The 27,995-nt window shown below is 39.3% G+C and overlaps 1 protein-coding gene across 3 annotated transcripts; it reads left to right on the top strand.

Annotated features, from left to right (window-relative positions):
• papolg (poly(A) polymerase gamma) lies at positions 1-26,836 on the top strand. Of its 3 annotated transcripts, none has more exons than XM_041789603.1 (24): positions 1-79; positions 2,646-2,807; positions 3,662-3,728; positions 3,827-3,908; positions 7,275-7,384; positions 8,191-8,244; positions 8,454-8,565; positions 12,465-12,554; positions 12,672-12,810; positions 12,918-12,990; positions 14,169-14,289; positions 14,715-14,799; positions 14,993-15,046; positions 15,232-15,351; positions 18,063-18,172; positions 18,533-18,654; positions 18,735-18,892; positions 19,029-19,258; positions 21,224-21,429; positions 21,562-21,630; positions 21,704-21,763; positions 22,102-22,205; positions 22,313-22,413; positions 24,957-26,836. In XM_041789603.1, the coding sequence occupies exons 2-24, from the start codon at positions 2,650-2,652 to the stop codon at positions 25,130-25,132; spliced, it is 2,601 nt and encodes an 866-aa protein (XP_041645537.1). In that variant the 5' UTR covers positions 1-79; positions 2,646-2,649; the 3' UTR covers positions 25,133-26,836. The 3 variants fall into 3 exon arrangements, with proteins under 3 accessions (XP_041645537.1, XP_041645534.1, XP_041645536.1); XM_041789600.1 differs by lacking the exon at positions 1-79 and adding an exon at positions 90-167; XM_041789602.1 differs by lacking the exon at positions 1-79 and adding an exon at positions 216-370.
• Positions 26,837-27,995: the final 1,159 nt, after the last annotated feature.

Genomic DNA, 27,995 nt, shown 5'->3' with positions numbered 1-27,995 from the left:
GCTGCGGCGTTGCTCACGCAGACGTTTTCAGACTGAACTTCTTCACTTTGGCAGTTTTCCACGTTAAAACGACCTTATGGTGACTATTGCTGTGTTTGGTACCTTTCAAACCCCGAGAATACGCTGAAAGAGGGCTTTATGTCAGTTTCGCAGACTGTTTCAGTGAGGTATGAGTTTAGTGCCAGTGTTACGGTGTGATTCGTTACGTTATAAGAAGTGTTTCCGGGTCGGTGTGAGGTTTGAATGCTCTCTGTTGTAATCAGGTCGAGGCTGTTATCACCTCCACCTGCTCACTTTTCACACTTTTTACGGGTTTATAGCAGAAAAAAACAGTGCGAGCCTTTTATAGTGTCATGAAAGAAATGTCGAGGTAAGTGATGCACGCGCCACTTTTTACATGTATCAACATTTTCTAACGTTTTCAGGGGAGTCCTGAAGAATAGGCTAAAGGCTAATGTTAGCTAGCTGTCACAACAACCAAACAAGGCCTGTTAGCGGCTAGCTCGGTGTTTGTTATTGGGCAACTAGACGGTCAGTTTATTGAGCAAAATGATTGGATTTATCTTTCTGAATTCTGTTCTGGGTTTGAACGACGTCAGATGCTAAATGAAGCAAGAAGTTAAAACTGATTGGAATCGCCGTTGCTGCTATCAACGTCTGCTAACTTGCTAAATTAGCTAATTCGTTAGCGCTCACAGCCTGTTTGTTGCTCCTCGGCTAACATTAGCTCACCGCCAGCTGTGGCTGAACGCTCCAACACCTTAAACACGTTTCTTTTGTTTCGGTAAACTTCGTTTTCACATTTAAATCCTCACATTAGCATACAACCGTTAGCAGGGTTGAGATGTCAGTGTTGTATATTTAGCAATTAGCTGTCAGAGCATGTAGCTCAGTGTTTACACACCGTTCGCGGTAATAACATGGAGTGTCATTAAATGGTTTAGATCAGATCAGATTGATGGTTTTACATCTGAATTAGAATTTTCTAATTACAGCGTTTCTTCATTTTCTTTGTCTTTAATTTTATGTCATAATCTCAGTGTAGTCTGAAGGAAGTTGCCGTTATCCGTTTCATTAGCAACTTAAATTTATGATCTTATTTTGTAAAAGTTCATCGTTATGATTCTGAGTTAATTCAACGTTTACTTTAGCAATCTAAACGTGTATTTCCCGTACCAATAAAGCCTGGTTAAAACGAACTGAAGCTGATCAAAAATGGATACCAAAAAATGTTTACCTGTTATTTTGCAGCTATAACTGCTTTTGTTCTTTATTTAAACAGAGGGGCTGTCATAGTAGCATGCAGTGTGGAAATCTTTAAGGTTGTCTTGGATACCAGAATTTAAACATTGATTTTATTTAGGTAAAAGTCTGGTTATATTGATACTTGTTTGATACTATAGCATAAAAACATAGGAAAAGAGATGCTTAGGCACTCAAATGTTATGAATTTCTAGGTATTAACTAAAATTGTAAGCAAAGGCTTGCATACTGTTTAAATTTCACAAATGTCCATGTTTTTCTTTTACAATTGAGAGAGTGCTGTCCCTCCCTCTTGAGTTAAAAGACTGAAGATCTTTAACCCTTTACTTACTGAGTATAAAAATGGCGATTTAGACATATTTTGTTATTTTGGCTGTAAAATAATCTGGAAATGCCCTAAGTCTGAGAGCTTTGGTCCCTTTTCCCAGGAGTACCTGAACTTGACTTGTCAACATCTGGTTAATGATTATTGCACATTATATGGAATTGTCAGCAGTTTAAAAGAAGAAAAACACAAAACTGGATTTGTTTTTCACGGCTTTTATGAGAATAAATTTTGTTATTGCTCATGAAGTTTTGATTTGACATTTGAAATGTGAACCTATACATGTTTAGAACAACCACCAGTCATTTTTAAGTCTAGGACTCTGGGTGTGCAAAACACAGTGCAAAAGATCACTATATACGCAGGCGACAATTAGTGCAAATAAAGGTGGAAAAATGCATTCTCAACATTCTCAAGCAACATATTGTTATTGCACGTGACAGACACGCACAAATGCTACTATCTAACGCTGTTTTTTGAAAACAAAACACTCTCACTCGCTCTCCTTTTACTGTCTTCCTTCACTCTCCTTTTCTCACTCATCTTCTGCCAAAGCTGCGGTTTTCGCGGTGCTGTTCTACATTACTGTAATATATATACCACACATCATATATTGCCAGAAAGTGCAGATTCTCAGCTCTCTGTCAGCATTGAATTTTTTTAGATTGAGCAAACTTTCGAGGAGTTACAGTGTTGAGAATCCGTGTAGCGAGCTTGCGATACTTCTGGTGTTTTGCTATGAATGCCCACGTCATATGGTTGCGAGTACTGTAATGAACCACATATATGCCCATGTCCACAATTCTCAGCTTTCCAACACTGTTAGAATTTTCTGATCAGACAAACTTTGACAGAGTTACGATAATAATACTCCGAACATATAAAACACAGCACCGGCGCCGGCTCAGTAGGTAAAGGGTTAAGGGCTTTTAAAGCTAAATTTTGGTCCTGCAGATCATCAAAACAACTGAGGTTGTTTCATTGTAAAGCATGCTGTCTTGAAAAGTAGCAAAGAAAACCTTCAGTGTTTTTACCTGTGGTTTTCCTGTCTAAGCAGCACCATGCCGGGTGGGCAGCAGCAGCCACAGAAACACTATGGCATCACCTCTGCCATCAGCCTGGCCCCCCCACGAGAAATAGACCACCAGTACACCAAGAAGCTCTGTGATGCTATGAAACCTTTTGGGGTGTTTGAGGATGAAGAGGAGCTGAATCACAGGTAAGGCAAAGCATGCATACATTTGTATTTAACATGAATTTACACATCCTTCCCTGACACTTGTTGACACTTGTTTTGATAACAGTGCAACAAAAAAAAATATAGACACCCACTGTTGGATTATTTCTGTACTAGTCAAAAATTACAGGCAAACTCCCACACTGTGTCTAAAGTGTGAAAGTGTTTTTGTCTAACTTAGAGTTCAGGAGTTAACTACACTTTTTGATGGACTGATTCCCTTCTAACACACCTGCCTCATGAAATATGTGTGCAGAGTACTTCCTGATTTAAACAAGAAACAAAACGCAGAAAAAGTCAGAATGCTGCAGGTTGTAGGTCTTTGAGACTTGAGTAATGTCAGTATTTGCCCACCAGTTAATTTCAGGGAATCACTTGTGTTCTCTTGCCCCTGGTTGTTTGTTTGTTTGTTTGTTTGTTTGTTTGTTTGTTTTTTTAATAAAAATCTGATCAAAGATCTAAAGTCTTTTTCAGCTTATTGATATTTTATGATACTGATTGCCATGAAATAACAGATTGAATGGGTTTATACTGAGACAATATTACAAAGTATTTAACGTTTTTAACACTGCATGTGAAAAAAGCAGCACTTCTCTAATGGTCACTTTCATAGCCTTTCAAAGGTTGCATTTGTTATAAGTCTATTTTTCCGCAGATAATGTGTTCATGCCTCTGTGGTATTTACATCAATACACATTAATGCTTACTTTCACACGTGCGTAATGTGGAGCCTGAATGTAGGTGTTATTTTCCTCACCATCACTGTGGCAGCCCACTGTCTGGTGTTTACTTATTAAAATGGACTGTGAATATAATTGTCATAAATCTGTTTTCAGACTTGCAGTTTTGGGAAAGTTGAATAACTTTGTTAAAGAATGGATCGCAGAGATCAGTGAATTAAAGGTACGTTGTGTTTTATTAAAGCTTTTACTTTATTGTAGTTATTATTAAATCAGATTAAAACTTACTTTTGGCTTCTCTTTTCATGTTTTTCTCTACAGAACCTTCCTCCGTCAGCCATCAGCTGTGTTGGAGGAAAGATTTTTACATTTGGTTCATACAGACTCGGAGTTCACACAAAAGGTTTGTCTGCTAGATATTTACTCGTAAAATCCCTGTTTAATGTTGGTGCTGTCTTATAACATCCAACTTAAAAGTGCGTGATTGGCTGTTTACAGGTAACCGTTGAGTCACAGCAGTCGTCTCTGTGTGAGCATGTATTTGTCTTTGTTTTCATACAGCTGAGTTCAGTCTGAAAACATTAACACACACAGGCTGCCTTTGTCATGTTCTCTGCTGTTCAGGGTTTTTGTAAAGACCAGTTTGGGCTGAAAGCTGTAAACAGGCTCAGCGTGGACTGCAGGTGTGAATGTGTCTGAATTCCTCCGTGCTCTAAACAACTGACAACATGAGACAGAAAAAGGATAAAAATAAGTTACATCGAACAGAACGTACGATTTAAAATGATAGTTAATAGAGGAGCATGATAATGGACTTTGACAAATATTGGATATCCTGATATTTCTAAAGTGACTTTGGCCAATACAAATATACATATACACACCTTTTTTTTATTGTAAAGAATACCAAGTGTCTCCAGTGCAAATAGTGTGCAAATCCAGTGTGCTTCCTTGAGTGTGTAGTGCCCTAGGAAGCCAACTGTACGTGATGAACGTTTTGCTTTTAAGGCCAACATGCGATTCATACTGCTGATGTGTACAGCTGATGTATTAACAGTATATATCAGCAGAAGTTTTGAGATTTGCTGATACTGATATTTAACTTTTTAAACTTATATTTGCAAATATTATGCCTGTAACATCTTGCATCCCTAATAGTTACTGAAGATCTTAAGTGTTCAGTTTCAGAATGTCTAAAGACGGTAAACACATTGCTGAGGCGGTAGTGAGGTTGTAACAGAAGGAGCTGTACTTAAAGATGCAGTTGTCAGACTTCCTGCTCTCTCTCTTTTTGGAGAGGGATCAGCCATAAATGTGCATGTTGATCAGAAACTCTTTGGGTTAATTTTATTTATCTTGTGGTTTCATATCCCTTAATGTTTTTTGTGTGTGTGTATATGTATATATATATATATATATATATATATATATACTCATACATATTTCACTATATGTTTAAAGGCCCAACTAGAAACAAGAATGTGAAGTTTGCAAAAGCTATTAACTCTGTGTGATCAGTACTATGCTCTTTGTGAAACTGTTGGATCACACCGTGCCTCATAAACAGAATTCACTTCAAATCAGCTTTTCGCCAGTTTCGACAGGGCACACTCACATCAGGCCCAGGTGCCTTGTACCATGCTGAAGCACAGTTTTCCCCCCACCCCAGTTCCCCCCAGCCTGTTGCTCCATGCACAGGTTGTCCTGTGTACAGCCTACCTCTGGTACATATATCATCAGTTCATAATACAACACACACACACACACGGCTTTGTTTACATGAAGAGTGGTCTCAGGGGCGGCACAATTGAGGACATAGTGAACATTACCACAACTCTGCTGGCTTTGTGGCTTATTTTGAGTTGTGTCAGTCCGATGGGGCCCTCTGGCACACCTGGATTCCTTGACAGACAAAAATGACTTTGACGTATTATTCTTTCTGCATTATAGATGCTATTTTATTAAAGAAGACTACCAGATAAATGCAGTGTATTTTTGTTGATATATTTTTAAGCCATTTTTGGATTTCAAATGTAAACCCCCTTCAACTGTTATCACTTTCTGGGTCATGACCTCTGACAGCATCTGACACATGCATACAATGTAGAGGAGGAAGAGCAGAGAAAGAGCAGGTGGGGGGACATTTCTTCATAGATTATATTATTTGAATAAACTCTTCTCGTTGCTGTACTTCAGTGTCATCAACCAATTTCTGACAGTATTTACAGCTATGTTTAGTCAACATGAATAGCTCCTAAGGGTTTCAGGCTACTTTGGTAGATGTGTTTTGCATCCGGCGAGATGGTAACATTGATCTTGACACACAAATAATTAAAAAACAAAAGTGAAAGAACGCAATGGTGAAGGAAAACTGTTTAAAATCAATTAAAATACAACCCTCTCACCCCACGGACACTAACCCAGGTGGTGGTAATTTTTGTTGTTGTTTTTGTAGATTAGTCAAGAATAAGTGTATTGGCTTGCCTCACACAACACAAAAGTGGCAACCAGATGTGCTTCAGGTCATGTGACTCAAAGTTGGTTCAGACTAGAGATGGGCCAATCCACTGGGGTTTTTTTGTTTTGTTTTGTTTTGTTTTTTTCAGTCCAAGGCTACTGTAGCAGATGAATAAGATAAAAGTTCATCACTGCAGAAAAAGTAAATATGTGGAAATATCTACAAAAGTATATGCTAACTCTTTAAATAAGTAAAAAGGAAAAAAACAGTGATTCAACTTAGCATGATATGTTAAGGGTTTATTTCGGTAGAGGTAATACATGAGAAAAATTGCCAAAAGCTTGGCTGCTACTGAAAGCACTACAATTCCTGATGTGAATACTCACAATAAACGCAAGAGAAGGATATGCTAACTGGACTTTTCTTGTGAGGATTTGTCAGAAGTCCTATATTTATCATAGATTTAACTTGGCAGCCACCATGTTTACAGTCAGCCTCACTGCCAGTGTTCTCCTGCTTGCTTCTCTTACCTCGCTAAATGCCACAGCCTGCTTCTTTGAATCATCGTGGACTTAAAACAAGCAAGTCATGACTTAAAACACCTTTAAACAGTTGTTTAGGTGGTCGCTGGAGCTTGTTTTAAAGCCACAGAAGGGCCGACAGTAGGATCTCTTTGTGTTGCATTATTACAGACACCAAACTTAGAGAGGAGCAAGCACACCTGTTGTCCCTGTGGGACACAAACGGGTGATGTTCAGGTTATCTGACTGCGCTTTGGTGTCTAAGTGATATATGACGACTGAACTCAGACTGAGCTGCTGTCTGCCTTGTCTGCTTGTGCTGCAATCATGGGCAAGTGGAAACTTCAGAATCTGGATCAGCGGTGTGGATCGACGCCGTTTGTCCGATCTTTGGTGTAAAAATAATGTGAATATCGGACTTGATACTGATATTGGATCGCATCTGGCCCGTCTCTCGTTATGACTGGATACGTGGTAGCTACTTTCAGCGATGTCCTGGTTTGGCGGATATTTGTGGCAGCCGTATGCAGAAAACACGCACCCAGTCTAAAATGGGCAAAACATAGTGTGACAAATGCTCATGTGCAGATTACGATTGTTATTGTGAAAAAATAAGTTGTTTAGCTCTAGTTTTTAATCTGCTTTGACATGTGCCTAATAGTTTGAAAATAGGTAAACATTTGACATGCCACAGATTTTGGAAAGCCATGGATCTGTGTACAGTCAGACAAAATGCCTGTTGTGTGCTGTGTTTAGTCCCCTCGCTCATGAAAGTGTTTGTCTGTTCCAGGTGCTGATATCGATGCCTTGTGTGTGGCTCCTCGACATGTAGAGAGAAGTGACTTTTTCCAGTCTTTCTTTGAGAAGTTGAAACAGCACGAAGAGATCAAAGACCTCAGGGTGAGTCTGTCATCAAAACTCAGTTGTAATAGTCATTTAATAAATTAAGTGATGCTAGATTTAATCACTACAGCTCAGTCTCAGTGCACTTGAGCTGGAGAGGCAGAGTGAGAAATAATAAAATCAAGAGGCATGTACCTGTAGTGACAGTTGTGCTAGTAAGTGGTGAGGGCATGTGTATGAAATGTATCTCATATGTGTTAATAAACCATTTTAAATTAAACTAGCTGTTCTTGTTGAGTGGGAGAGCTGTGATTGTTTTGATATTTCCCTGAAACAGGAGGAGAGCATTTTCTCAATTGTACCAACATGCTCATGCATTTGTGTGATTAAGATCGCGTGCAGGAGTTTACATTTCCGGTTTTTAAAAACAAGAAATAACCCTGTATTTGGTGTCTAAGTGTGATATCTTTATAGTCATAGATTTCATGTGATATTTATGAAAAAGAATTATGCCTACCCTTGTGTTTTTTTTTAATTGTCAAATAGTAATTTAAGTGGGACACTTTTTAAGATGGATTTACATCCATTTGTGACACTCTTGACTGTTTTTTCTCTCACTGAAGTGTTATGATAACAGTCTCAAAGCCAGATATATATTCAGTAATTATATCATTCAGTGTCTCAGGCCTGTGTCTAATGTTTTTTTTTCTTTTTTTACATTTTATTTTCATTTTCCAAGCAACAAAAATTACACAGATGACAACAGAAATATACAATTATCATAAAAACAACCCAAACAAGAAAAGAAACAAAAAAAACACACACACACTGTCTAATGTTTTATACTGTACTGCTTCTTTCAGGCTGTTGAGGACGCTTTTGTACCTGTGATAAAGTTCAAATTTGATGGCATAGAGGTCAGTATCATTATGCTACATTTTACTGAAACACATTATGGAGAGATAATTGGGGCCTTTTTTCTGTGGATGTGTTGAAATACCACAAAATAATAATTCATTAATCATCAGCCATTCATCAGTTGTATGTCTTTGCATGTCTTTGTTTCCAGGGGAAACTCCTCTGATGGTTGTCTCATTTCTCTTCTGTTTTCAACCGTTTTTGTTAGATTGACCTGCTCTTTGCCAGACTGGCCTTACAGTCCATCCCAGACAACCTAGACCTGAGAGGAGACTCCATCCTCAGGAACCTGGACATTCGCTGCATCCGCTCCCTCAACGGTACATCACGTTTATTCTCCTAGATCAGATAAATTAACTTTTACGGATTGATATTTGATTACTAAAACAGCCAATGCTTCAGAGTTTAATAATCCAGACAAGTATGGATTTCTCTGCCTTTCCCCTTTGTACCTGATATTGTTATAGTCTGTGAAAATAGTAAGAATATTTGAAGCCCTTATTCTCTTAAGAGCTAAGTCAAACCTAAGCCCCTTTCAGGGAATTAATGTATCAGACACTTTCTTTGAAGCTGTTTGCACACTTGTAAATTCTGCTGAAAAAAACACTTGTAGTTTTCTGAGTAAGCTGCATATTTAATACAACAGTCACATTTTTACTTAGACTTACTCTTCAGCTTCTCCTGCCAGCCACCTGATAGTTTGTGAATGAAGTCTGATTGAGCAGATGTGAGAAAGCAGCAGGCAACATTCAGGATTTTTTTTTCAAGCAAGTAAGAGGGGTGCTAAGTTTATTGCATAAAATCCTCTGATTGCTTACAAAGCAGGAATTAAAACTGCTCCCATTTACCAGTGAAACCCCTCTTCCTTCTCACCAGCTATGCTCTGCCAGTGGAAGGTGCCTGATACTTCCATCTGGTGAGGCACCAGTTGTGAAAATCAGGGACAATTACAATATTGATGTTCAAAATAACAATTTGGCTGATGACAATGATAATGTTTCTCACACAGGCCAGAGACAAAAATTATTTCTTATTGTTGAACAACAGCATAATTCTTGACTGTATTACTTTAGAGGGAAAAAGTTTAACCAGATACAACTTTTGACTTGCACTTCACAAATAGAGATGCTAAAAAATAATCTGCAGTGTAATGTCTTATAAATCTCTTCATACATTTTTTTCAAATCAACCTCAGCATAAACTATATTGTTACAAACAATCCTGTTGAGCCCTGTATACCATTTAAAAATACAGTCATAGATGCGAGGGGAGCATTAATCAGTAAAACACTTGGTCATTCTGGGTAAAGTAGACATACCCTCTGAGATCGTTGTTTCCATTTACAACCAGAAGAGACGGGTTATTCAAAGTTAAATAACTTTTGAACCATAAATCATAGCCACATACTTGTTTTTTCCAATGAAAGCCCTCCACCATGCTGTTTTAATGGTGATGCCTTCATAGCTCTTCCAGAATATTTTCTAGTAAGCCTGGAACTTGGCTGACTTCCCAGGTTCTTTAAACATTAAATCCACAACGGTATCCAATATTGGATGTCTTTTTATACATTTATAATCAATTCTTTCTATCATTCCTGCAGCTAGCAGGTTAGCCCGCCACAATATTGTCTGTTTGTGTCATAGGATGCTTTGGGACAGGGCTATGATTACCAATGGCAATCTGTTCCATAGCCACGTCATGCTTTGCCCAAAAGCACATGTGAACAGACTTTGAAATTGAAGAGAGCCTTGATGACTCATGATAGAGAGAAAAGGGCACAGAAAGGCTGCAGTTTGTCCCTCAGAGTCACTGCAGACAGGAACTGCTGTAGATAATGACTCAAATTCACAAAAGCTAAAGTTTTTTTAAGTAAATATTTCGAAGGTTTTTGTCACTGAATGAGTATTTCTTATTTCTTTGGTGCCAAAGAGATGGGAGAACAAATGCAAAAAAACCTCAGTCATTAATGTTTCTGAAAATCTTTAAACCTTTTAAGTTTTAGGTTGCAGTTAGTTTTTTCTTTTGTTCTCAGTCCCATAACATTTTTTAAAAATTCAAGTGACATTGCTGCAGCACACATACACATATTCTTAAAGTCCATATTGTCCTGAAGAAAATGATTTTTAGAGCTTGACTGTGCACCACAGAGTTGATGTTTTAAAGGCCTTTAAGTCTAAAGGTCCAGGTGAAACACATCTGTTAAAAATAGCTTAGGGCTCGGAGGGTTAACCTGGTTTTCTATTGAACCTTTCTGTAAATCCTATAACACTGCCCTATGCTTGTATTCACAGTCGCTAGAAAAATTATGTGAACCCTTTGAGATTTCTTGGATTTCTGCATAAATTGGTCATCAAATGTGTTCCGATCTTCAGCTAATTCACAACAATAGACAAACACAGTCTGCTTAAACTAATACTGCACAAAAAATGATATGTTTTCATGTTTTTATTGAACAAAACATGTAAACATTCACAGTGCAGGGGGGAAAAGTATGTGAACCCCTAGGCTAATGACTGGTTGACCCTCCTTTGGCAGCAATAGCCTCAACCAAACATTTCCTGTAGTTGCAGATCAGACCTGCACAACGGTCAGGAGGAATTTTGGACCATTCCTCTTTACAAAACTGTTTCAGTTCAGCAATATTCTCGGGATGTCTGGTGTGCATGGCTCTCTTGAGGTCATGTCACAGCATCTCAATCAGGTTGAGGTCAGGACTCTGACTGGGCCACTCCAGAAGGCATATTTTCTTCTGTTGAAGCCATTCTGTTGTTGATTTACTTCTATGCTTTGGGTCGTTGTCCTGTTGCATCACCCATCCTCTGTTGAGCTTCAGTTGGTGGACAGGTGGTCTTAAGTTTTCCTGTAAAATGTCTTGATAAAATTGGGAGTTCATTTTTCCGTCAATGACAGCAATCTGTCCAGGCCCTGAGGCAGCAAAGCAGCCCCAAACCATGATGGCCCCTTCACCATGTTTCACAGTTGGGATGAGGTTTTGATGTTGGTGTGCTGTGCCTTTTTTTCTCCACACATAGCGTTGTGTGTTCCTTCCAAAAAACTCAGTTTTGGTTTCATCTATGGACAGACTATTTTGCCAGTAGTGCTGTGGAACATCCAGGCGCTCTTTTGTAAACTTCAAATGTGCAGCAATGTGTTTTTTGGACAGCAGTGGCTTCCTCCGTGGTGTCCTCCCATGAACTCCATTCTTGTTTAATGTTTTACTTATTGTAGATTTGTCAACACAAATGTTAGCATGTGCCAGAGACTCCTGTAAGTCTTTAGCTGACACTCTAGGATTCTTCTTCACCTCATTAAGCATTCTGCGCTGTGCTCTTGCAGTCATCTTTACAGGATGACCACGCCTAGGGAGAGTAGCAACAGTGCTGAACTTTCTCCGTGTGTAGACAGTCTGTCTTACCGTGGACACATGAACATCAAGGCTTTTAGAGATACTTTTGTAACCCTTTCCAGCTTCATGCAAGTCAACAATTCTTGATCGTAGGTCTTCTGAGAGCTCTTTTGTGCCAGGCATGGTTCACATCAGGCAATGCTTCTTGAGAACAGCAAATTCAACACTGGTGTGTGTTTTTTATAGGGCAGGGCAGCTTTAACCAACACATCCAATCTCATCACATTGATTGGACTCCAGGTTGACTGACTCCTGGCTCCAATTAGCTCTTGGTGAAGTCAGCCTAGGGGTTCACATACTTTTTCCACCCTGCACTGTGAGTGTTTAAATGGCTTGATCAATAAAAACATAAAAACATATCATTTTTTGCACGGTATTAGTTTAAGCAGACTGTGTTTGTCTATTGTTGTGACTTAGATGAAGATCGGAACACATTTGATGACCAATTTATACAGAAATCCAAGAAATCTCAAAGGGTTCACATACTTTTTCTAGCGACTGTATATCCTGTTTGTGTGTTTTCACCCCCTGTCTGAGTCGATAGTGAACTTTTTGTTTTGGTGCACTATTTAGGTGCTTGAAGAACACTATTTTAGTGATCATCAGGTACATTTTAACAGTGATATTTATTTTAAAACAAGTTGACTATTAGCAGAAATACTACATTAATATTTCAAATCATTTTTTTTAACTTAATGTCCTGCCTCCTGAGATTAGGTGGAGTTATCCATCTCCAAGTTTTGAATGCAGGAAAGCCCCTGACATTTGTGAAAATGGCGTCAGTGGTTTACGTTTCTTTTGTCTTTTGTCCAGGTTGTCGAGTGACTGATGAAATTTTGTATCTGGTGCCAAACAAAGAAAATTTCAGACTGACGCTTAGAGCGATCAAACTGTGGGCCAAACGTAAGTCAACTCAACTGTTAGTTATTATTTACGTACATTTACTTTTTAAAACATCTGTATGTTTTTGGAGCTGACATTGTTCCTCCATTGTTTATACTGATGCTTATGTGTTTGCAGGCCGGGGGATCTATTCCAACATGCTTGGGTTTCTTGGCGGTGTGTCTTGGGCGATGCTGGTGGCTCGGACCTGTCAGCTCTACCCCAACGCTGTTGCTGCTACGCTCGTCCACAAATTCTTCCTGGTCTTTTCCAAATGGTCAGAATTTAATCAAACCTTACTTTAAACAGATGATGTCAGTGTCTGAGACCTGTTTGTATTTTATTTTAAACATATTTTTCTCCATGTGTGTCTTGTTGACACAGGGAGTGGCCAAATCCTGTGTTACTGAAACAACCTGAGGACAGTAACCTGAATCTACCTGTATGGGACCCCAGAGTGAGTGTCACCAATTACAGTATCTGTATGAAACTTTTAATTTTATTTTTCTGTGTATCTGTGCAGACACAGATGGGGCTTTCTAATTGTCACTTGTGGCCGTGCCGAGCCAAACCAAGCCATGCTGGCTTTTCCATGAGCAGAGACAGCCCCACCTCCAAGCGAACCGCACTGACAGCAAAGCGGTTTGCAGGGTGCAATTTGCCTTAGACCTTCTGCTACTGATACCTAAATGCCCCAAGAGGCACTGCCAGGGTCTGTTGTTAGTGTTATATACCCAGATTGTATGAGCAATTATTCTGTCCTGATGTGACCCTGGTATTTATCTTTCTCCATTGCAAGTCCTTATCTCCCCCGGATGAGGATTTACAGAGTAGTCAAAGGTCTTCTTTACATAGACCACTGTTATCAAACACAGAAATGACTGGTCTAAAAATGCAATGCAGTTGATAGAAATGCACTGATTGGGAAAATTATGGACATTACTGATTAAATATGAATTTAGCCAAAGCAAATAATGATGTTTTTAATACCTCTTTCAGTTAAGCTCTATTATGTCAATATTTCTCTCACATTTGACCCTTAAATCAGATCACTTTGTCCAACAAGTCACTTTATATGCCCTGTAAAAATAATTAGAGGGCATATGCCTGCATATAATTGGTTGGACACAACAGATAAGAACTTATAGTTTGGATGTTTGTAAACAGCAGGCTGTTATCCAGCTAAAAGGAGACACTATTGACTATTAGCATCAGGGGCTAATAGTTTTGACTGTTCGTTTTTGTTTTTGTGAGATGATTTTGTTTCTGTGTACAAAGTAAAATAATTTAAGCATCCAAAATAAAACTAGGATGTTTGAAAAAGCTGCAAAAAGGCCGCTTGCTCTGTTAACAGTACTTGGGAAATACTTTAAACGTGACATTTTCAAAGGGGGGGGCTTGTCATTTTTTCCTTATCTGTATCTGCTGATAACGATGTTAAACTAGTGCATCTGGTCTCATCCCTAGCAGCTACATAACTCAGCAGATCTGTAAGATTTAGACATATTTAAAATGGACAACTGTGAAGGAAGTCCAAGTTCAGGACACTGTCCTTGAGGTTCTGAATGTTGTTTGGTCTATATTGTTTGTAAATGTAAGTGACATGTTAGTAAAACATGGCTTTTTCTCTTTTAGGTAAACCCCTCTGACAGATACCACCTCATGCCCATCATCACACCTGCCTATCCCCAGCAGAATTCCACATACAACGTCTCCACGTCAACACGCACCATCATGAGCGAGGAGTTCAAATATGGTAAAACTTAATTTTTGTTCTTGAAAAGTCTGACAACTTTACTGAAAGGATCCCTACAGAGATTAACCTTTTGTTAAAGAGAAAGATTTTTTTTTAATCACAAAAAGCAGTTATAGAAAACCAAAAAGACTACACTGCAGAATAAAACTGCTGCCTAACTGTAATATGCCTCTGTGAGGTATACGGTTGCCAGACATGAGAAGAGCCCAGACAGATGGACGCACAACCTGTCAAATAAGCCCCAGACTTGGCTAAACAAGCATTTTTACCTCTTTACAGTCTGTTTCACTGCTGCAGAATAAACAGATCTACTGTAGATGTTGATGAAATTTTCATTCGGTTGCTCATTTAGACATTAATGCCACTTAGACTCTGTCTCCAGCTGCTTGTATGTGTGTGTGATATATGTGTCTGTGTTCTTTCAGGCCTCAGCGTCACAGATGAGATTCTTCAGGGAAAAGCTGAGTGGCCAAAACTTTTTGAACCTCCAAACTTTTTCCAAAAGTACAAGTAAGTGTTAAAGTTAAGTTGAACCAGATCTGATATAGTTTATTGTTTTTAGCTCAGAGCTCACATTATTTTTATCATATGTTTATGCCCTTTGTTTTATGTTGTACAAATATTTAAATCTCAGCTATCATGTTTCATGGTGTTAGTGGAGTTGTTTGCCCACAGTTGTGTACTTTGTGTGTTTATACTGCAGGCATTACATCGTCCTGACTGCCAGCGCATCTACAGAAGAAAACCACTTGGAATGGTGAGTGTTACAAGACCACTTCTGTCTGTTTACATTAGTGTGAGTTCATGATGTGAATTTGTTTTGTTTAACCTGTAGTTTTACATGAGTGGGAAGTAGAACACAGTGTAATAAAGACATAAGATTATTAGACCAACAGAAGGAGTTTGTAGTGTAGTATTTTGATGGTGTGCTGTATGTGTCAGGATCGGGTTGGTGGAGTCAAAGATCAGAGTTCTGGTTGGAAATCTGGAGAGGAACGAGTACATCACACTGGCTCACGTCAACCCTCAGTCCTTCCCCGGGTCCAAAGAAAACCGCAACGAGTGAGTCCCCTTCATCCTCACAGTCAGACAGATCAGAGAGAAACAAAACCTGCTCATCAGTGAAACAACAGATTGACACTCCGTGCGATGCTTGAACTGAATTTGGGGAAAAATAGAATCACTTACTTCAAATCTGACGGTCTGATTTCAATAAAATTAAACCAAATCTGTGTGATTCTGTGAAATCTGCATCCCAACACAATGCACCTTATTGAGGAATGTTTGAAAAAAAAAATACAAACAGACCAGTATCTGCTAAGCTGGAACCTTGGAACAGCACAGTGATGGTCTGTCATTGCCTGATAGATGATCTATGCCTCTGGGAAAAGATGTGAATTTCTCCATGATTTTGTCAAAGTTAGGATTAAACATCTTCCAGGCAAGAGTTTCCTTTCAATGTGGTTTTTACCTCTGCAACAATACAGCAGTATTTCTTTATAGCATTCCTACTCATTCTTTGAGTCTCAGTTTAACAGCAGATTGCAAGTTATACAGCAGCTTCACTCTGGCTCACTTCAGTGGTACAAGCCAGGGGGAAAAATTGCAATTTCCCTGTGATTTATTCACCATTAAGGAGAATCAAGTTATAAAGTTTGCACAAATAACTTCAACATTTGCAGATTAAAAAAACGACAAAATGTCAAGCTTTGTGTGGTCTGTTTTAGAGCTGAACGATTTTGGAAAATCTATTGCGTTTTTGTGTTTTTTTCCCCAGCATTGCAATTGCGATTTGATATGCAATTATTCCTTAACTTTCTTTTATTCCTAAATAAGGACTGAACAAATCTTTTAAAATATTGAATTCTGATGATTTTGACTTGTATTGCAAAGTGGATATGAATTGTTCGATTGAAAGGCTTTTGTCCTTCTTATTTTGATAAGAAAAAATGCAAACATGAAAAGAACAGGATTTTTTGTAGACTATTCTAAAAAATGTCACCTGAACGAGTCCATGATATGTCAGGCTTAACATCTCTGCTGCAAAAAAAGTTTAAAGATTGTATTTTGACTCAAGTTTCAGGTCAAAGGAACATTGCACCTGCTGCAATTTGGAAATGGCAGCAGGCCACATTGTGATTTAATGTCATTTTCGGTTAATTGCCCAGCACTCATCTGTTTAATAGAGAAGTAAAAAAAACTTTAAAATGTTTTTTAATGGAGGTTTGATCAGTTAATTCTAATTTGTTTTTAAAAGTTAGGGAAAATAAATGCTGATTGGCTTTCACCACTCTCTGTACGCACTGAAGCCTATTGATATGTGATTGGCCAATACAGCTCAGATGGCAAATGTACTACAAGCAGGACTCAAAACACTTTAAATGCAGAAAATCATGAGCCCTGTATACAGATTGTACATTCCTTTTTTGAATCTTTAAATTAAGGTTAGTTCAGCTGTTTTGTTCTACATTTACAGCGAGCAATGCTCGAGTTTAAACTATGGAGTACCCTCTGCTGGACAACATGACAACAGCATTTAAAGTCAACCTAGTTGACATCCTGTTTTCTGTAAAATAAAGCTTTTCATATGTGTATATTTTTGGCATTAATCGGGGTTGTGATTCTTCCTTACTCATCAATTTTTTTTTTTTTTTTGACCTGAAAACTTAGGCCATAAGACTCTCATAGAGTTTCATACATCCAGACTATATGATATGCAGGTGGCCAAAATACTGTAAACCAGTGGTTTTCAAACTTTTTTCGCCCAAGGGACACCTGAGTTTAAGCCAGAATCTCAAGGCACACCATATTCATATCAACACAAAGTAGACTTTTTTAAATAATATAACAGTCAAGGTTGCCCATGAGGGGGGATAAAGGGAAGAGGTTGCTGGGGCCCAGTCTGACTGGGGGTGGCAGAAGTGGGCAAAAGGTGGCAACAATGGGTTAAATGTGGTAAAACATTCCAAAAAAGTGGAAAAAAATGGGTCAAAAGTAGTGATAAGAATTGGCAACAATGCTAAAAGGCAGCAACATGTTTTTAGTTGTCAAAAGAAGTGGCAAAAGTGGGTAGAAAAATTGGTTTACCTGGTTTAAAAATAGCATGAATCCTTTCATCACCAATTCCAACCCAGTAATAGCTTCTTATGCTTTTTAGCTCTTAATGAGGTAACTGTTAGCCAGGATCATAGCACCAATGCTACCGATCCAACACACATACACTGATATCATCAATAAATCACAACTGGGGAGGGCTCATTCTTTAGGGAGATTTCAGGGGTCTAGCCAGATCTGCTGGCAGGCCTGTTTATAAAGTTGTAGTAATAACATATAGTACAAATTTCCATGGCACACCAAGACTTGCCTTAAGGCACACTAGTGTGCCTTGCCACACCATTTGAGAACCACTGCTCTAAACCATTCAAGTTTGAGTTGCTGGTATGTTCTGCAGGAGATCAAAGGGAGAGATTTCAACTGTTATGTCTCATCTAAATTACATTAAATGTGCTGAAATATTTAATGTTAATTATGACGATTCTGTCATACTCTTGTTTCAGAATTAATTTTGTTGCATGTATAAGATAAAATATTAAAGTTTTGGATCAAAACTTTGAAGTAGTGAACTTAGAAGTCAACAAGAAGGAAAAAATATGTGCAAGAAAAGATATATTTTTTTAAAAAGGACTTGTTTATTTATCGCTTGCTTTTTGCTCTTTGCCATGGCCTTCCTTCCAAATAATCCTGAGCTAACTGTAGTTTTGATGGTGTAATAGGAACGACTTTGTGTCCATGTGGTTCATCGGGATCAGCTTCAAGAAGGTGGAGAATGCTGAGAGCGTCAACATTGACCTGACCTATGACATCCAGTCCTTCACAGACACAGGTCAGTCACCGCATAGCGCCCCCTGCTGATTGGACTGAGCTATAGGAGTAAAACAGCTGCACAAAACATTAGATATTATACTGTCATAGACTGCATCTGCAGCCTGTGTGAACATCATTCACAGAAAAATGTCTTAGTTTGAATGAGATTTTTTTGTACCATTGGAAAGCTGGAAATCTTGCATCCCCCACTTCTCAAAACATGATAGTTTAAACCATTCAGGAGTGATTCTACATTTTTTCAGGGATGCTAAACAAGCCGCCTGTTCTGTGTGTGGGAATATTGTAACTGCGTGAAGCACCAGTATCTAAACCTCTGACATGCTGCATGCCGTCTATAACCTCTGTTGTATGCGTGCAGTGTACAGACAGGCCAACAACATCAACATGTTGAAGGAGGGGATGAAGATTGAAGCGACACACGTAAAGAAGAAGCAACTCCATCAGTACCTTCCTCCTGAGCTGGTGCAGAAAAAGAAGAGGGTGAGAGGTCTTTGTCAAAGACTTTCATATTTCAGCAGGTGGTATCTTATCGTTTTAACATGTTTGTTTGTTTTTCTCAGAGCATAGCAGAGCTGAACCGCAGCTCTAATGGGGGCAGCTCGAAGCGGATCTCTCTGGACAGCTCTCACCTGGACAGTTCCAGAGACACAGACTTAGGGACCCCGTTCAGCTCTCCCACCACCAAACCTGCCAAACCTACATCTGACACAGAAGACAGGTAAAATACACTTACCTGAGTCTTTGCATTTTAATTTGATGCTCTGTTGTAATAAATACCCCATTTTTCTTTAACACATCGTGTTTATTAATATTGAAAAGGCTTAAAGCTTTAATGTTTTCTGTTTGCTCTCCAGTGTCAGTCCTCCCAAACAGCTGTTTGTGGAGGGTTCCCCTGCACCCACCGCTGCACCCACCGCTGCTCCCACCGCTGCTCCCACCACTGCTCCCACAGCTGCTCCCACTGCTGCTCCAGCTAAAACACCCAGTCCTGCTCCAGGTCCCACACCCACTGCTGCAGCATCGGGTCCTGCTGCATCTCCAGCTGCTCAGGACCAGGGCATGTCCATCCCTGTTATCTGTTCAAGTGAGTCTTTTGTCTCAAAGACAAAAAATTAAGATATTCATTTATTTTTAATTTACAAAATTTATTTGATGGGGACAATGCAAATTGCATAGTACAATTCTGGCTGGAAAAAAAAAAGCTTCATTTGTTTAAAAATTTTTATTAAAAATGTGTTGTTTTACTTTTACTTAAAACAACTAGCCATTACCTTCTTTTATTTGTTCTCTTTTCATCTTAACACTACCCACCAGGGTGGCGGGCAGACTTGACTGGATTTTGTGGTGGGTGTGTTGGTCTGGGAGGGGTTTTGACAATGGCTACTTGTTGGTTCTTGGCCTGCCTGCAGCGGGATGGCGGCCCCTGTTGGGCAGGACCTGGCCATGGAGGCCTTACATCACCCCCATACTCCCCCTTAGCCCCCGTCCTATGTAAATAGGACCCTGACCAACAGGCAACTCCCACGAGTTGGCCAGACCCCCTCCTCAAGGGTCAGGGGGGCAGCCAAGCTATTTTAAAATAATTAGAAAATCAATGGTTCTCTGGGAGTGAGCCTAATATTAATATTCCAACTGGGCCCTGAGTGGGCTCAGCCACCACATCAATGGAGGTCTGTGGGCCATTGCTAGCCACTCTATGCCTCACCCACGAGACATAACCCACCCTTGGTCCATTCTTGGCTCAAAATTATGTAAAAATCAAAACAACTTTGTTAAATGTGAAATGTGTGTGGTGGTGTGTGAATGCGTATGTGCAAGTATGTATGGATACGCGTGTGTGTGCGTGTATGTATATGCATGGTGTATGTATGTAGGTATACGTGTACACAAGTATACATAATTGATATTATTATGAATTTATTTTATTTTATTCATTATTTGATTTACTATTTGTGTCTACTATCGTTGTTATTGTTTGTTTGTTTTTTTAATTATTATTCCTGATTTAATTAGCAGTCTATTAAGCCCGCCCCTTTTTTTTTGTTTTTCCAATTTTAGGACAACTATAATTTCTTTGTACTTTATATCATCCCCTTTACTCTTAACCTACAAAATTGGAATAATATGTATAAGCCAGGGCACCTTACCACACCACAAATTAATGTCTGTTCTTGTTTTTCATTGTCCTTTTTTCCGTTTGTTTGTTTGTTTGTTTGTCTGTTTGTTGGTTTGTATATTTGTTTTGTTGGTTTGTATATTTGTTTTGTTGGTTTGATTGATTTTTGGTTGTCTGTTTTTGTTCTGTTTTCTTGTTACTGTATGTATGCACACTTCATCACCAATAATCAAAAAACTAAACAAAACAATTAAATCCGTTTACCATCTCGTGTTCTTCTCCCAGTACTTTTACTGAGTTTTGCTGAGTGAATTGGTGTTTGGTATAAAAGCTCACAGCGTCTTTTTTTTTTTCATTTAGATACCCCATTCATATATGATAATAATCTCTCAATTACCTTGTTTGTTGTCTTTGCTGAAATTTATATTACTGTATCAGGTGACAACAAGCCCCCAGACGACTTTCAGACAAATCATTAATAAAATCAATTGGCCTGATATTGAGCCTTGGGGTATACCTATGTTATTTGTTGGAGGAGCAGACTTTTTATTCTGATTCTCTAACATGAAAGCTTTTAAGCATACAGGAAATTGATTCTTGGTTTTCATCTCAGTTTTTTTTGGTATTGCCCCGCTCTTCAGAATTAATGCATTGAAGCAGGAACTGTCAGTTGTATTAGCAAAGAGTAACCACTAGAGGGGGGCATGATGTTATTATTGTTAGTAAAGGGAAGAGAGAACAAGAAAATAACAAAGCAGAGACAGATTTACATTCAGAGCTCAGCATCTCAACTACTGAAAAACTTTAATCATGCCTCACTTCCCATGTGAAATATTATATTTAACCTGTGTTTTAAATTGTGTGTTGGCACTGTTTCCTATTGCTCGGTCAACTGAATTGTGCTCATCCTGATGCCCTTCTCTCTCTCTGTAGAGACTCACGTCAAAGTGAGGCCCCCCTCTCCTCCCTCCAGCAGCTCCATCAGCTCTGTACTGAGTGGAGACGTCAAGCCCAACGCTGCCAGCAGCCCTCGAGACGAAGCCAACGGTTTGGAGGACTCGCTTAATGGAGCCGCTGCTAAAAGACCACACTCCCCTTCAGAGGAGGACCCTGCCAAGAGACCCAGAGACTCCTCAGAGGTCAGTACAGCACACAGTATCTATATGTTTAGTGTAAGATAACAGTAAAAAAGTCCTCTTGGAGTCACTGCATTACATAAAATATATTGGTTTTATTTTGGCATAACTGTTTAATGACTTTCTGTGTTGCAGGCTGTATCCAGCGATGACTGCACATTCAAAGAGCCGTATCCTCCCTCTGACACAGAAGGGAACAATACAGTAAGTGCTATTAACTCACTGTTTTTAATTTGTGCACATGTGAAACATTATTAACATGTTATGTGTCCACCAGACCCCCCTCTCTGGATCAAAGGCTAAACCCATTCCAACCATTGACACCTCCAGAACACAGGTAACCTCCTTACTCACCTCCATCAGCCTCCATTACTCCTCAGGGTCTCAGATATTCTATTTGAATTGTTTGAAAACTAAGTTCCCTTTCTCTGATGACCATGATTTCAATGACAGAAAGTAAAGACTTGTTCTGTTGTTGTTGTGAATTCATAACTGACATTTCATAACTTTATATATAGTGTGTGACTATGATTTTAACATGGAAAACAAAATAAAGAACGTAATGGCGACTTTATTGCTTTCTTGTCTAATAGTACTTGACATTAATATGGACTTCGCAGATATAAAACCCCTTAGATCAAAGGAAATAAATCAGATGTGTTGTGTGTTATTCAGAGACTGCCCAGCATGGAGCTGCCTGACGCCTCCTCTCCTCTCCCGGCCAGTAACAGCTGTCGAGTGGTGAAAAACTCCATCAAACTGGCTCTGAACCGACACAAGTCAGTCTGCACTCACATAAACACACTGTGTGTCATTTTGTCATGTTTCAACAGCATTAATAAACCGTGTTACAATATTTTAAATTGGTGTAAAATCTGTGTTACAGTATCACCCCTCCCAAACCCCCAGTGTTTGAGACAACCCCCCCAACAGAGACGCCCCCACCAGCAGAGGAGAAAGGCATGTCCATTCCTGTCATCGGCTCCAGTGAGTTTTTCATGGATGTCATTCAGAGTGTTGTTGACTATTTTTATTTACTAAATGATAATAAGTACATGACAAAATAAACTGACTTGTACTTTATCCAGAGCCTTGTTAGACACATAAACTCAGTAGCGGGATTTGCTTTTGATGTTCTGTTTTCATAAGAAACGTGCAGAGAGTCTGCATTTCTTTTCTCTTACAGAAACTATCTCTTGGTAGTTTATATTTACTTAAAACCTTATCATGCTTTACGTGATAAAGCTCAGGAGACAGCATAAAGGTATCACAATTTTTAACTTGAATTTCTTTGGAACATTTGCAGTTTTTTTTATTTCTTTAAAATGCAGAAGTCAAGGTAGCATTAAACCAGAAAGATAGATGTTTTTCTCCCGCCTTCATCTTGAACTTAGAGCAGATAACTTGAAGGCGTTTTTTGACTAAAGAGTTCACCAAACAAACATTGAAAGCAGGTCCTCTCAGTTTGTAATTAACATGATGACCTCGTCTCCAGTCCACAGTGTTAGGCCAAATTCAGACCAAAGATTCACGACGTAACTTCTGTTTTAGAACGTCCTGGAGGACAGTTGCAGCTAGGTTCATGCCAAAAGGTGAAATTATGCTGTGAGTTTTGGAAATTATTGTGTCTTGCTTTTTTAATACTAAACTTTTCACATGGAAACCTCAACCTGATAAACTCTTCTGTGCCCTCCATCAGCTGCACACATCAGCATTATGTGTGACACTAGAAAAGCTAATGCTAAGAGATTGAATAGAATTAGTGACAGAGGAGAGGATGCACTAGAATTTTTGCTGTCGTTTTGACAGACGGTCGTAAAAATTCCATAATACCATTTAATCTGTCATTTTAACTTTAATATGTTTGATATAATAAGAAAAGATGAAGTTACTAGTATTCAATTATAAATAACCCTTTTCACAACTTACACTTTCTACAAACAGCAATCTTTAAGGTTATGCATTTTTTTAATGGCAGTAAAGAGGGACGATGAACACAGCATTACTTTTCATGTAATTTTTACCACAATGACAGCAGGGCACAATCTCTGACTTCAAGCAAGAAGCTATAGCTGTGCCATTTAAGGTGTCATTTGCTGTTATAGGTCTATTTTTAATACCAATATGTAGAAAGTTAATGACCATAGCCAATACACAGGTCGTTAAAAAGCTGCACTGTATGCACTTCTGCTAGATTTCTGACCATTACGGCACACTTTAGCGATATGTGTCAAAAGCTAACTGCCTCTGACTGATTTAACTCGTAAGGTAGTAAAAATAATTAGGATAAAGTTATATTACAGACTTTATTTAGGTTAAATATATTTTAACTCAGAACTCTTAATTCTGGAAAGTTTACCTGTATAATCTCTTAATACTGAGGGTTGTCAGTCTTTTTGTAAAAAATCTGACTGAATATAAAGAGAACGTTATAAGCTAGATATTAGCTGAATAATGGCTCAGTCTCTGTGTGCCGATGAGTATTTGCCATGGCTCATAATTCATAGGATAAAAGTATTTAATGGATCTAAAACTGAGAGATTTTCTCTACAGTTTCTAAAACCTACTCACCACTTAAAACTCTGCACAAAGGGGCATTGGATTATCTAAGTGGGTAGAGCAGGCGCCTACATACAGATATACAGAGGCTATAGTCCCAACACACTTGTTGTGGGATCTATTCCTGGTCTCAGTGCTGTTTGATGCATGTCTTCCCCCACTCTCTCCCTCCATGTTGGGTGTCTCTCTCCAGCTACCCTATCATAGTAAAGGAAAAAGCACCCCAAAAATCTTAAACAGCAGTTGTAGCTGTCTATGACTGATGAGCCCAAACACCTCCGGCCTCTGAGCATGCCGTCAGCAGCCAGATAGCGATGCATGTTCAGTAACTGATAGAGCCCACCGGCTATGACAGGAGTCATTTTCTAATAGATTTAATAACTTCTTTGATGGGCCATGTGTGCCAAATAGAAAAGGTCTGTGCCTCTGGCTATGTGAAAAGGCTGGCATGCAGGGACATCCTCATTTTTCCCTTCAGTTTAAACGATGGACAGCCTTAAAAATGTTTCATCAGAAAAACGTCAGCGACTAAGAGTTTTTGGTATTGTCAAGATACATTAAAAACTCGACATGGGCAGAATGTCCTTGTTGTAGGCAGATTAAACAGTAGCTGAAGAAGGAAGTCACTTTCAATGTAGTCACTCAGAGTCGTTGCCATGAAAACGATGCATGGCCTTCTTCATTTGCAGCAGTTTGCAAACCTGCAGGCTTCCAGAAAGTTATGGAGCAGCCCATACCAAGTAGTCAGAAGATTAACTCATCTTGTTGTGAATCTTTGGTCTGAACTGGCTTTTATGTGAAGCAGAGTAACAGCAGAGCTCCATCAGCCTGATAACATGTAAACACTATCTGCTGTAATCATGGTTGTATCTGGTGCTGTATCTGGTGCTGTATCTGGTCCTGTAAACAAAAATAGTAACCAATATGTGACAAAGTTAGTAAGTCAATCCTGTTTTTCTTCCTCTTTGTAGAACATGCTACATCCAAACACGTGGCGCCCCCTGTTGGCAGCTCCATCCCCACGTTAGTGAGCCGAGGGGCAGACCCTCTAAACGGAGCCGCCGCTAAGAGACCCCACTCCCCTTCGCTGGAGGAGCAGGCCAAGAGGCTGAAGGAGACCGAGAAGGCCCGGATCCACATTGCCTAAAAAAAAAAGATAACAGAAAAAACAGACAGGACTATACAGAGACGGGGGGCAGGTCTTACAGACTGGATCATTCAGAGAAGGGCAAGGCTTACAAACTGGATTATACAGAGAGAGGCAGGGCCTTCAGACGGTGGATATTACCTCCCACAGACACAGAAAATGTCTCCTTGGCTGGCTCAGTTAGCTCCGTTAGCGCGGTTAGCTGTGTTAGCTCCCTGCAGGACCTTTTTACCAGTCAGAGTCGCCGTCTCCTCTCAGTTCAAACATACAAACGGAGACGTTTTTGTTTCAGTTCCTTTTTCCACTGAACACGTTTTAAAAAGACCTTTCTGGACGGTTTGTGCACACACTTAGACTCTTTGTTTCTCCTGAACACAAACCTGTACAGTAAATGTTGATGTACATAACTTTGTCTTAAAAAGAAGCAAAAGATCACTGTTGAGTCTTTTGAACATTTATTGTAGTTTTATCTAAAAAGAAAAAAAGTTTAAAAAATTGATTTTTTTTTTTTTTTCTCTATCGCTGTCCAAAAAAGAAAAAAAAGAAACGGTGTGATCCTTGGATCTTTTTGTAAACACTGTAAAGGTTTGATTCAGTTTCAGGAGGATTTCTGACACGCTCACATGGACCCTCAGAGGACTGCAGAGAGAGGAGGAGGAGGAGGACGTCATACCTGCTCAGGTGAACTCGCAACAAGAGGACACACAATGGACAGGTGTGAAGCTCCTCAGTGTTCACGATTAATGCAGAACATCAGATTATTGATCCTAATAAGCTGCAGGTGTTCATCTCATGGTTTGTTCAAGGTTTCTGCTGTTCTGGTTTGTTTGAACCTACTCTAAAGATTATCAGATCACCTGAAGTTAACCCCCCTAATGTTCACCATAAAGCCTGTTTGACTCTGCAGGATGCTCTGAGAACACATGGATGGAGGCTTTGAGTGTGTGTGTGTTTGTGTCTGGATATTTGAGCTGCAACATTCAGTGACTGAAAACTTGACTTGCCAAATAATTTAGTAACAAATAGATAAAAATGGTCCAACATTCTTATGTGTAACTTTTCTTTTTATGTTGTTAAAAACAAAGCGTGGAGATTAATGTGCAGATGTGCTCTGACCTCAGAGATCCTAGAGCGCCCTCTGGCATGTTGTAAACAGAATATATAGATAACGGATCCAGACTGATTGGTGATGTTAAAATCATTAGGTGCAGCCTGTGTGTGTTGCTGACTGTATGCATGCCTGGTTGTGTGTGACTGAAAAGAGAGTAGTCCATGTGTTTGTTTGTTGACCCTCTGCACCTCCTGTGGAGGTTCCTAAACTTCATCAGGGGGGGTTTCACAGGTGAGGGGGCATGTTTCTGCAGCAAGTGTAGGATTCCATGTGATGCTGAGGCTCCACCTCCTCGTCCTCCTCTTCATTAGAGACTAAATGTACAGAGAAGAGTTTTTTTCAGAGACGTATTCTTCTTCATGCCCGGGGTTTTCTTATCACTTTATTTATATTGACATATTTGTACCATGTGAGATTTTTTTTAATAGCATCATAGCAGGTAGGTCTCTTTGAATGAACTCTTCATCTCTCTGTGTTTCTGACAGACGGACAGACATGTAGATGTTTGTTTCTAAACTGTATTCAAAGGGTATTTTTCTATGTGTTTATCACCTCCTTTAATGAGTCTGTACACCATTAAACCCCAAAAAATACCTGCTGCTCTGTCTGATTTATTTCATTCACATGCACTGGTGGGTATTTTCCTCCTTATATTTTAGAAGAGGTTTTTATATGCATGACATTTTCAATTTAGCAAGGTCATCAACATGTTGGATACTTTACCTACCACATTCCAAAACTGCATAATTGCCATTTTAATCATTTCACTCAGCAGAGTCAATGCTGCAAGTTTAACATTGATTTATTTTATAAGTCTGACACTGTTTGAAACAGTGACACTGTATGTCTTTATGAACTTGGAAGAGGCAGTGAGGCTGACGACAGGATGAGATAACCCCTCTGTGGAGTCTGGACCCTGGTGGAAGGACCTCTGAGGAGCTTCGCTCAGATGCTGATAAGATGACTTACCTGTGAGGATGAAGGGATGCATGAAGGAGCTGGAGCTGGACAACAATGAGGTGGCTGGGGTGGAGGAAGTTGTGGCAGTCACACTGAAACAGTCTCCTGAGGAGAGGAGAACACATTTTAAAATATGACAGCAGCAGGATGATTGGATCAAGAGAGGTGGTGGCAGAAAGGGATTGGCTCAGAACTTAAGTGACACCAGCTGATGACCAGAGCTGGAAAAGGGAGACGTGAATTAGTGATTATTAATGACTAGGAATGAAACATTCTTGCTGCTTGAACCTATTCCCTAGATCCAGTCACAAAGTTGGCCATCCAACACTCAACAAAACATGATTGATGACAATTATTTGCATTTATAATGTGTACTCTGCCCATGGTAAACTACATGTCCTGCCACAGACTTAAGTGTTTGGATAATCTATAGTTTATTTACATTTTATCAGGTTACATATTAACCTGGCACACCAGATGGATTTGTTGTTTGTTTCACACATCCATCTGGAAAACAACTCAGTGATTGGGAAAGGGCAGAGCCTTTGAAAAAGAAACTCACCACACCACAACCTTCTTGAGTACTGTTGCTGACCATGTCCATCCCTTTATGACCACAGTGTGCCCATCCTCTGATGGTTACTTCCAGTGGAATAATGCACCATGTCACAAAGCTCAAATCATCTCAAACTGGTTACCTGAACATGACAATGACTTCACTGTACTGCAATGGCCTCCACAGACACCAGATCTCAATCCAGTAGAGCACCTGTGGGATGCAGTGGAACAGGA

Source organism: Cheilinus undulatus, linkage group 6 (genome assembly GCF_018320785.1).
Source record: "Cheilinus undulatus linkage group 6, ASM1832078v1, whole genome shotgun sequence".
NCBI lineage: Eukaryota > Metazoa > Chordata > Actinopteri > Labriformes > Labridae > Cheilinus > Cheilinus undulatus.
The sequence above is the reverse complement of the archived record's forward strand: the minus strand, read 5'-3'. Positions and strand labels throughout refer to the sequence as shown.

Coding starts and splice junctions, on each gene's coding strand:
- papolg (XM_041789600.1), top strand. CDS start 139: ATGTCAGTTTCGCAGACTGTTTCAGTGAG. Junction 8,566..12,464: donor CTGCATCCGCTCCCTCAACG/GTACATCACGTT, acceptor TCTTTTGTCCAG/GTTGTCGAGTGACTGATGAA. Junction 12,555..12,671: donor GATCAAACTGTGGGCCAAAC/GTAAGTCAACTC, acceptor ATGTGTTTGCAG/GCCGGGGGATCTATTCCAAC.